This window comes from Otolemur garnettii, unplaced genomic scaffold (assembly GCF_000181295.1).
Source record: "Otolemur garnettii isolate 467f Iridium unplaced genomic scaffold, OtoGar3 scaffold00041, whole genome shotgun sequence".
Taxonomy (NCBI): Eukaryota; Metazoa; Chordata; class Mammalia; order Primates; family Galagidae; genus Otolemur; species Otolemur garnettii.
In genome coordinates, this window is record NW_003852436.1 from 10515784 (window position 1) to 10527843 (window position 12060).

General features: G+C 33.7%; 2 protein-coding genes across 6 annotated transcripts in view; both read right to left on the bottom strand.

Moving 5' to 3' along the window:
• LRBA (LPS responsive beige-like anchor protein) overlaps positions 1–12060 on the bottom strand; it is a 736826-nt gene that overhangs the window by 413377 nt on the left and 311389 nt on the right. The window lies entirely within an intron of this gene.
• Positions 1573–2270, bottom strand: LOC100959750 (transmembrane protein 60). The gene is given in 1 exon segment (XM_003790216.3): positions 1573–2270. A coding segment is annotated over 1 exon segment (402 nt). The 5' UTR covers positions 2214–2270; the 3' UTR covers positions 1573–1811.

The following is a 12060-nucleotide window of genomic DNA, read 5'->3' on the forward strand; positions in this document are numbered from 1 at the left end:
ATGGATGTGAACTATGTTCATCTGTGGCTTCTAATGTAGATGAGATGAACATGATACTGACAAACATAACTAATTTGTGAGCCAGTATGATAGTTCAGACAGGTTTAGTCAAAGTCCGATTGATGCATATTTCTGATGTCAATCTAAGTACTGTTTGTTTACAGTCGACCAAGAGATAAGTAGAGATACTGAAGAAATTTAGGTTTTATAATAAGCAAAGTAGACAAGGCCACAGCATCAATTTCATGATCAGCTGACTCATCTCAATAAAAAATTTATGTCTTACTAAACTTCCCTGATGCATATACTACTCATGTACAGTAGAACCACATATTAGGTGTAATAGTTTAAGATTAGTTTGTAATTTGTAACTCAAAAATGTAAACATTTGCTTTTAGAACTTATTTTTTATAATTATTTTAATTTTTAATGAAAATTGTTCTTTGGAATTTATAGTTAAATAACATTAGCTTAAAAGGGAAGCAAATTTTTAATTCACTAGTTTAAACAAGAACTTTAGGATTAGAGAAACAAACCTCACTAGACATAATTCATCAATATAAGACATGCCTTTTGTAACATTATCAATAGCAGCAACCAAATTATGAAAATTGATATGAAAAATGAATCCAATCAATTTTGTACCCTAAATTGAAGTAGGATAGGAGAAATAGGTTCAATGGATATATTATAGAGCATGGTAAGCCTAGTTAATAACAATAGTATGAATTCTTAAAAATTGCAGAGTAAATGATAATTGTTCTCAACACAAGAAAATAAGTATATGAGGTAATTAATATGTGAATTAGATGTTATTTAGTTGTTCCATAATACATGTGGGTGTGTGTATATACATTATATATATTTCAAAACAACATGTGGATACAATAAACATATACAATTTTCATTTGTCAATTAAAAATACATATATTCCAAAAGAATTTATACTAGTTTAGTCTAAAAAGTAAGATTGATACAAATGAGTTCAGTTTTCAGAAATGAATGCAGAAAACTGTCTGCATTCCCATAATATAACAGGTAGGTTGAAAACCAAGACCAACCAAGTCAATATTATTTCACTATTTGTTCCAGGAAATTCTAGCTAGGAAGATATGATTATAAACCAATAAAAATTGTCACTGCTTGCCTCAGGAAATACAGAAACCAATTTATTTGAACAACATATTGCTCATCTAGGCAAACAATCCCATTTTCAGAAAAGTAGGTTACTCATGTAGGAAAAAACTCACTTACCAAACCATTTACTAATCAACATATACCTGTATATGAATTGCTGACTCTATGTACTGTTCAGCCACTAAAAAAATGGAGAATTTACATCTTTTGTATTTGCCTGGATGAAGTTGAAGAATATTCTTTTTTTTTTTTTAATTTTCAGCAATTAGGTTTTATTCACTGGTTTAGAAGAACAAATGGCGATCTACTTTGGTCATAATAAAGCAATGGTATATTAAACTATCCAAACTTAAATATGTAGGATAAAGGTTTTGTATTTACTTACATACTGACCACATACTTAACAGCAGATTATTTAAGAGTCATGTAGAAAAATGAGGTTCAAAACAAACTTTATTTACATAGGGATAACAAGGATCTCAGTAACTCAAATATTGAATAATTAAACTCTGGGTGACTAGAAATCCATGATTCACCAATCCTATTTTATAGAAGTGGTATAAAACTACATTTGATACTTCCCCTCAGTTCTCTGGTATTCTTGATGCTTGAAAAGATTCAGAACACTTTAATGATAGTTTGTTGAACAGCAATAGAAATGATGTACTTAGAAGTCAGTCTCTCACAAAGAAGACATTATATCCAAGTTCTGTTAAAGCCCCAGCCAGTAAGACCCATAAAGGAATGAAGACATAGGACAGATTCATGGTAGTAAACTGTTCCAGCTTAGCACAGAGTGCAAGGCAGAAGGCTAATTTAAGTAGCATAGCAATGAGGTACCAGGCCTTTTTTTTAATATTGTGTGATCCATGTCGAGGGTCAAAGCCAGACTTACAACGCCCAGCCATTTTCACAATCAGCATGACAAGAAGGATAGTATCAAATATCCAGACTGGAATAAATATGAGGAACCAGTTCCAAGGTGCCTTCTCATCCAGTTTCAACACCAACATGATCAAGAAGAGTAATGTGAAAAGCCAGGTGAGTAGTACTCTCTAAGCCAAGGACATTTTCATTTAAACAGCTTAAAGAGGCTGTTGCAGGGTCGAAAAAAGGGAAATAGACCCTGGCAGCACTGCTGGCCAGAGAGTGGTGTGGGGTACGAAGATCAGGAAATTTACCAGTTTGGATCCTTGTCCTTTTCCACACTTTCCCCCCCATTAAATCCAGAACCTGTCACATGATAATTGAGAAAAAGATTCAGTTCCGCCTCCCCAAATGGCGGAAGTTGACTATCTATCTCTCCAAGAATATTCTCCTTAATAAAGTATCTCAAGAATGGAAAAGCAAACATCCTATGTACTCAATACTAAATTGAAACCAGCAGATGAGTACAATGAGTACCAACTGAGTACAATGTAGGGATATAAGGCCCATCTCCTGAGTGAAGGACTCAACTACAACTGGGACTATACTGTACAAACACAGACAATGTAGCCTAACATACCTTTATGTTATCCAAAATAAATTTGTTTAAAAAAAGAAGAAAACTGCTGTCTCACTGTCCCCAATCATAAACTGTTCTATGACAAATTTCACTCACCCCAAGATTCCTTCATCTAAAGACCCACCTTGTAAATCACTTGAGCTCATACCTGAAAATTTTATGATTACCCAACCCTTTCTCCCACTCCTGAGATACTCCTGAGATTCTGTCAAGATGGCATTCTTACTTGCTGCAGTACATAATCATTTTAGCTTTGCTAAATCAATAGCTTATTCTGGTAGGGTTACCAAACAGCAGGGAGACAGTGGCAGTTTTGTAGCCATAAATGATTTAGAATTAAAACCATAGGGTAGTTATTTGCAAAAAGATAATAACTAATAAAATAATAAAAACTTAAACAATTTAAATAAAAACGCAAGGAAGTTGGTGAAAGCACAATAAAATATTGGTAAGAATATTGAATTAAAAAGTCAACCCAAGAAGATGTTCAATATTTCACATAAAACTACACTGTTTAAAGTATTTATAAAAGTCAGGAATAGAATTGAAATTATCTGTATTAATGGCACTCTTTCCATGACCCTAAATAGCTTTTGTTAATTCTTTTCTTTTTCCCTGTGTTATGATCATTCTGATTGTATTTATGGAGACGTACTCAATATGCTCATTGACTTTAATAGTAAAATCTGAGTTTCTATATCGTATATTTTTCCAACTATTAAACTTTTGTTTTATTTTAAAAGTTAATATGACTAAGTTAGATTTAAACTTCAAAACAAATCTTTGAAACTTCAAAATAGTTCTTTAAAACATATCTGTGAAACTTCAAAATAAACTTCAAAATAAATCTTTTGCCCTTTACCAAAAGCACTAACTTAGATCATTTTATAGCTTTAAATCTTAGGTCTTAATCTTATAGTTAATTTTTTAATCAACATAAACTTTTAAAGTTAAAATGCAAAAAAAACTAAAAACTAAAAAACAAAAAAATTAAAAATAAAAAAAGCAAAAGAAATAGCAACTTAGAAACAAAACATACTAACAATGCTTAGTCCTGATTATGATGAGATAAGAGAACTCCTGCTGGGTACAAGAGTCTTAAAAATTAAAAATGTCCCAGTCTTATCTCAAAAAGAAAACTTTCTCCTTCTATATTTCGGGGCTCCTCAGGAAATAGCTCTTTTAAAAACTTAAGGCCTGGAACAGTAGCTCACACCTGTAATCCCAGCACTTTGGGAGGCTGAGGCAAGGAAGAGGATTGCATGTAGCCAGGTATTCGAGACCAGCCTGGACAACATTGTAGGACTATGTTTCTACAAAAAAAAAACATAATAATAATTAGCTGCTCACAGTGACAAATGCCTGTAGTCCCAGTAACTCAGGAGGCTGAGGGAGGAATGTCACTTCAGCGCAGGAATTTGAGGGTACTATGACCTATGATCACACGATGCACTCCAGTCTGGGCAAAAGAGCAAGACCCTGTTTACTCTTAATTAATTAATTGAGATGAAAATAGCAATTAATTTGGAAATTCTGGGTGGTTTAACAGTTTAAAACACTGTTGCCTAAGTAGATAAAACTTCTTCTCACCTAAAATATGAATCATACTCACTTCTTTGCAATGACTTGTATAACTAACATTTCTGGGAGTACTATTAAAAATACTCCTCTAGGCTCAGCACCTGTAGCTCAGCAGCTAGGGCACCAGCCACATTCATCAGAGCTGGCAGGTCTGAATCCAGCCTGGGCCTGTCAAACAACAATGACAACTACAACCAAAAAAATAGCCAGGCATTGTGGACGGTGCCAGTAGTCTCAGCTACTTGGGAGGCTGAGGCAAGAGAATTGCTTAAGCCCAAGAGTTTGAGATTTCTGTGAGCTGTGACACCACAGCACTCTACCCAGGGCAACATAGCGAGACTCTGTCTCAAAAGAAAAAAAAAATACTCCTCTAAAAACGCCAAGAAATACCAACCAAAGTACAGAAAAATTGTCTGAAATGCAGAGTTGGGCTTAAAAGAAAGTAAAGAAAACCCTCAATGACAAAACTCAAACCATGAACCATGTTCTCACAACCAAAGAAACAAGCATAAACAAATGTTATCATTGACTTAGGTGAGAATTTGAGTACCGTGTTTCTCCGAAAATAAGACACTGTCTTATATTTATTTTTTCTCAAGAAGACACACTAGGGCTTATTTTCAAGGGATGTCTTATTTTTATTAAGTATAATACAACAATCTACACTATTTAAATACAGTTTTAAGTCATCTTCTTCTGGAACCTGATAGGGGGTGCCGACCTTGGTGGTGGGGCTGGTCCTAGTGGGGCTGGTGCTAGTGATGCGTGAACTTCTTTCTCCTTAGCTGTTAGCACTTGAGCAATAGGATGCCTGCGACCACGGTTACCACATGCGCACCTGCACAAGTGCCAACGGCTTGGACAAAGGAATGGTGGCACATAAAAGGTATTCCGGTCTTCCTTACTGCTCCACACTGAAATGCATGACATGGCTATGCAGTGTATCTGCATAGCCATGCCACTCACTAGGTCTTATTATCAGGGTAGGGCTTATATTTAACAAATGCATAGAAATCCTGCTAGGGCTTATTTTGCGGGTAGGTCTTATTTTCAGGGAAACATAGTATGTATATCTGTTTGGATATGTTAGAAGAGGGATTCTAAGGCATGAAACCAAGAGGCTTTAGCTTTAATGACTCTGTGGCAATAGGAGATAGTTTGGAGCCAGTGCAACATAGAGAGTTGAAACTGAGACATCTTCCTAAAATCAGGTACCTACTCTCAGTGAAAAGAAATGTGTCAAAGGAGGTAATAAGCTTATCTCTCTGCCTGGTCTGAATTGAGAAAATATCTTTCCTGAGAATTCATAATAATGAGTTTGCCCATACATTGGTTTGTGGTCTGATGTAAGAAATTAATGTTAAAGCAGTACGGGTTGTTAATATGCTCATGGCACAAGGCAAAAGGAAATGTAAAATCCCTCTGAAGAGATATGCTTTCTGTCAAGGTTTGAAGCATTTTCACTGAAAAGCTATCCTAAAGATAAACCACAATCACAATTCACAATCCATTTTGAAAAAGAGTAGGAAGACACAACAAACGGCAAGATTAGATGCTCTCCCAACAACTGCTATTGAATAGAATATAGTCAGTATCTTTCAAATTACTAAAGGTATAAAAGAATTATAGAATTATACATGACAGATTCAGATATTATTTTTAATGAGAAAATATGAAAAATAATACTTCTAGAAATTAAAAGAATGATCACTAAAATGAAAAAGTGGTTAAACAGAAGAATTTGTAAAATAGAAAAACATAAGAAAAAATTAATATAATTATTATTTATAAGGACTGGGCAAAGTGGCTCATGAGTATATTCTTAGCACTTGGGAGGCTGAGGCTGATAGATTGCCTAAGCTCACGAGTTTGAGACCAACCTGAGCAAGACCGAGACCCTGTCTCTAAAAAATAGCCAGGTGCAGTGGGGGTGCCTGTAGTCCCAGCTACCTGGGAGGCTGAGGCAAGAGAATCGCTTGAACACAAGAGTTTGAGGTTGCTGTGAGCTAAGATGCCATGGTATTCTACCAAGGGTGATCAAGTAAGACTTTGTCTCAAAAAAAAAATTATTTATAAGACGGTTTAACAATATTATTATTCTTATTTTATCTAAGACTTTGACACCGTATGTGAATCTTACACTTATACCACATCACAATTTAGTCATATCTCAAATTGCTAAATAGTGGTTTGTGTCTACCACACTAGACACTACAGATATACCAAACTGATACAATCAAATTACCAAATAGCTGACTCCATTGCTTTCAAGGGCATTATAATTATTGTTATGTAATTTGGAAGTACCACCAACTCTGTGTTCTCTTCCTAAGGAAGTCATCATTCTATTTACTAAATGTATTACAATAAGATAAACAAGAATTATTGGACTATCGTGTCCATGGACCTGCTGTGGAAAACATTCACCTTAAATAATACATTTCCTCCACCCTGATAGTGACTCAGTTAACTCACAGGTGGAAAGACAAGTGAATAATACAAGTTTATAAAAATGATATTTAGTTTTAGCTTCTTAAAATATCAATTTTAATAAAAATATTATACCTAAGTAAAGTCCATCAATTTGCTATCTCCTTAATATTTTGAGTTATGTATACAACAAAATATCTGAATTAATTTTTCACATTTCAGTCATTTACAAAGTTAATGCTTTCTATATCAATTCAAATCTCAGTTGTATAATAGTAATTAAAAACAACTCAGGTAATATAATTTTGAATTAAACTGTAATGTAAAAATTTAGGATTCAAATCTAAATTCTAACTCCTTTGTTAACTGTATATTAATGGAAAAAATTATTAAACTTCTCTAAGCCTAAGATGTATGATGAACCTAAAATAATGCCTTTCTCACAAGGTTGTTCTAAAGCTAAAACAAAAAAGCACTTTTAAGTGACTGGCACATGGTAAGAACATAATAAAAGTTAGTTATTATTATAACCATAGTATCACCATCTTTATTAAACATAATTGGATAAAAATTAAACTATATAGTCCACAATTAATAATAAAAGCATAAACTTAAACATAAGGAAATATCGTTTATAACAATATGCTCAAATATAAGATTTGGAAAGCAGTTTAGATATAAAAAGAATCATGTCAAAATAAAATAAATTACCGCCTGTACCATCTCTCCAAGATTTCCTTATTATCAATTTTTATTTCCGTTTGTTTAGTAACATAACTAATAAGACGATAAACAATAAGATTAGAAACTGAGCCAGGCATGGTGGCTCATACCTATAATCTAGCATTCTGGGAGGCCAAGTTGGGTGGATTGCCTGAGCTCATGGGTTCAAGAGTAGCCTGAGCCAGAGCGAGACCCCTGCCTCTAAAAATATTTGCACCAGATTATTCATTGCAGCTCAATTTGTAATAGCCAAAGCATGAAAGAAGCCCAAGTGCCCACTGACCCATGAATGGATTAATCAATTGTGGTGTATGTACAGCATGGAATACTATACAGCCTTTAAAAAAGATGATGCCTTTACCTCTTTTATGTTTACATGGAGGGATCTGGAACATATTCTCCTGAGTAAAATGTCTCAAGAATGGAGGGAAAAATATCCAATGTACTCAGTACTTCTATGAAACCTACTTATATATTTACTCACACTTTCTTATGAAAGATACAAGACAACTATAGCCCAGGATGAAGGAGAGAAATGAAGTGGGAAGGGAGGGGAGGAGGGAAGTTTGACAGAGGGAGGGTAAAAGGCGGGGCCACACCTACGGAGCATATGACAAGGGTACAAGTCAAATCTGTGAAGTGTAGAACATAGATGTTTTGGCACAATAATCAAGTAAATGAGGTATAAGCTATATTGATTGGTTTAATGTAACCATGTCAAGATTGTATAAAAAAAAAACCTCAGCACATTGTACCCCACATATGCATGAATGTATTCATGATCTATGTGTATTTGACTTAAAAATAAAACAAATAAATAAATGAATAAATAAAAAATAAAAATAGCCAGGCATTGTGGTGGTCACCGATAGTCTCAGCTACTCAGGAGATAAGACAATCACTTGAGCCCAAAGTTTGAGGCTGTGAGCTATGACACCAGGGCACTCTACTGAGGGTGACAAAGCAAGACTCTGTCCTAAAAGAAAAAAGAAAAAAGAAAAGAAAACTGAATCATACATACTGCATTAGGCTGTAAAATAAAATGCCAGGAAGCATAAGATGGCTAATACATGTATGATACCATGTAATTTAGAAAGTATACATGGGTTCCCTGCTTTTACAACTCATTCCCAAGGAAAAGATTTTTCCTCTTACAAAAAGTAAAAGAAATTCGTCAAATTACAATGTAGAAAAGCAATACAATGGACATCTTTAATTCTATAAACAATCTTAATCAATTATGAGGTACTATGTTAAGTGATAAGAATTGTGAGGAATAAAAAACATTGTTTAACACAGTGAATAAGCTACCTACGTTATTACAGAGAATGCTTGATTGAATTCGTTATTTTCAGTTTTATCATTTTATTTTTTTAACAGAGAGGTCCTCAATGGCTAGTCGTAAGGACCTCTCAGTACACCCAGGCTAGAGTACACTGGTCCCATCGTAGCTCACTGTAGCCTCAAATCACTGGGCTCAGGCAATCCTCCCACCTACATCTCCAGAGTAGCTACCACTACAGATGTGCACCCTCTCTCCAGACTGATTTCTTTTAAGAGAGGGGGTTCACCTTATGTTTTGCAGGCTGGTCTCAAAATCCAAGCCTCAATCAATACTTCTGCCTCAGCCTTCACATTTTTAGATTTATTCTAAGAAACAGGCTAAAAAACAATTACTACAGTATTAATAGTTCATGTTAGGATCAGTTTTAACAAAGTAAACAAAATAGTTTTTTAATATTCAAAACAAGGTATATATAACATGACCATAAAAAAGTTCTTCCAAAAAATAAAAAACACAAAAATTTAATTTTTAAAATAATGATTTGAAATATTTCATGGGCTCTATTAAAAGGGGAGAGAGTATAAAGTGTACATCAAATTTCCACAAAAGAAAACAATTCTTTTCCATAAAAGACAGCATCTTCATATAATAACGACTTATACAAAAATGTGGTTTTAAAATTTTCCAAAATAAATCATCTGAAAACTATTACCCAGGCATCATGCCATTATTAATCTCTTTAAATGGATACTCTCAGCAACACAGAGATAAAACAGTAAGCATTTGCTATGTTATTATGCATTAATAAATGTCATATTTCACATATTTATATAGAAATGTTTTCTTGCCATAACTAAAGAAAATATTAAAGATTAAAAATGAGATTCAAATTTTCTCATTTTTAATTATTTCCAAAAACTCAAAGTAATTCCAAGTACTAAAAAGTCAAAAGACTGCTGCTCTTCATCTTTTTTCTTAAACCTATGATGGGTAAAATCCCAAATAATGAAGATAGTAATCATAGAATCATATATTTGCATTCTTCATCCCAAATAATCCTTTTTAGGTACACATATAAGTTTAACTCCAGATGGTTATTTACTATACCACAGTACGTGTATGTGTTAACTCATAAAGTTTTGAGAGAAAACATCTACAACTCCATTTATAAGATCTACCTATCTCATCTTTAAGATTTGGTCAAATATGTCTGTCTAACAGCTGAGGACAGGTACATATTACTAAAAGCAAAGTGCCACATTCATGAACTCTTCCAATTTCCCATAAGAAGTAAGTGCTACGTAAAAAGTATTATGCTCAGACCTGTAGTGGGACACGTGTTGCCCTAAAAGTTTGAGATTCAAGAGAAATTAAGACAGGGAAGTAAATAACTACAAAATAAAATATACAGATGTACTTACAACAGTCAGTACATGGGAATTCAGCAATAGCGTAAGACTGGTTAGAATGGGAAAAAAGGAAAGTTGATGTTAAAAAAAGGACTGAAGTGATGATTTCAGTGATATTGCCTGTTATCATCTAAAACAAACTTTCTTTCCTGCTTACCTAAAGTAGAGATTTAAATGCAAAGACAATATTTGTAGATAGGAAAAGTTGAGGAATTTTTGAAAGGTGTAAATACTTCATGGATTCTAAAGGTAATTTTTCTTATTAAAATTATTTCCTACTCCATATAAATGTATAAACCAACCATAATCTACTTCCAATTATATAAAACATTATCTAAGGGAAGAAATACTCATGTTCATACTAGACTCAAATATCAAATTAAAAGATATAGAGAACCAGCCAGTAAAACAGAAAGTTTATCGATATCCAACAGCACTCAACAAATATTAACTATTATTTTATAAACCCCAATGAGAGAAAGAATCAAATGCTATATAAAATATCCAGTAGTTCATTCTCTTAAATCTCATAGAATTCCCAGGGAGTCTATCATTTTATCCATTAAATAAATTTGCTGAAAATCTATTTTATTAAGAACAGAAAATACAAAGGGGCAAAACGAAACATGTTTTTAACTCAAACTATTATGAGAAATAACAGCACGCAAATGAAGAAACGACTTTGTAAGTTGTTAGTTATAAAATCAATTTATCAAGGACTAAGACAGAGTTTCTTGTAGCAGGGATACACGCTGCTGTAATAGTCAAAATGAGGGCTCTGAGGAGAGAACTTAGAAAGAAGAATATAAAAGAGTTCCTTGCTCAGTGTTGGTAGGAAAGTAAATTAGTACAACCATTGTGGAAAATGGTATAAAGGTTCCTTCTAAACTTAAAAATAAAACTACCACATGATCCAGCAATCCTTCTACTCGGTTTATATACAAAAGAAATTAAAATCAGTCTGTACTCCTATATTTATTACAACACTATTTACAATATCCAAGATAGGGAATCTGCAGATGAACAGAAAAAAGAAAATGTAATATGTATACACAACAAAATATTAACCAGACATTAAAAAAAAAATTCTGTTATTTGCAGCAACATGGAAGAAACTGAAGGACATTATTTTAAGTGAAATAAGCTAGGCACAGAAAGACAAATACCACATGATCTCACCCATATGTGAAATCTGAAAATATTGAATTCATAGAAGTAGAGAGTAGAAGAGTGGTTACCAGAGGCTGAACAAAGTAGGAGGTAAGAGAGAATGGGTAGAGTTTGGTCAATAGGTACAAAGTTATAGTTAGGTAAGAAGTATAAACTCTAGTGTTCTATTCCACAGTGGAGTTGCCACAGTTAACAATATTGCGTATTTCAAAATACCTAGGAGAAAGGATTTTGAATATTCTCACCACAGAGAAAAGACAAATATGTAAGGTAATGGTTACGCTAGCTACCTTGGTTTTATCATTACACAATGTATACTTGTATCAAAACATCACACTGTATCCTATAAAGATGTATAAACATTATGCATCCAAACCATTATTTAAGTTAGGAGTTAAGAGCATAAGAATACACATCTTACTAACACAAAACAGTTAATTATCAGTCCAACTCTTCCTTGACATACCAGCCTCATCTGATATAGTTTCTCATTTTTCCTCAAAAAAAAAGTCTCACTTTGTTGTCCAGTAACCTCAAACTCTTGAGCTTAAGAGACCCTCCTGCTTCAGCCTCCCCAGTAGTTGGGACTACAGGTGCCCACCACAATGCCTGGCTACTTTTTTGTTATTTTTCTATTTTCTATTTTTAGTAGAGACAGGGTCTTGTTCTTGCTCTTGCTCAGGCTTGTCTTAAACTCCTGAGCTCAAGCAATCCACCCACCTGAGCTTCCCAGAGTGCCGGGATTACAGGCATGAGCCACTATGCCTGGACTCTTCCTCAAACTTTTTTTTTTTTTTTTTTGCAGTTTTTGGTCAGGG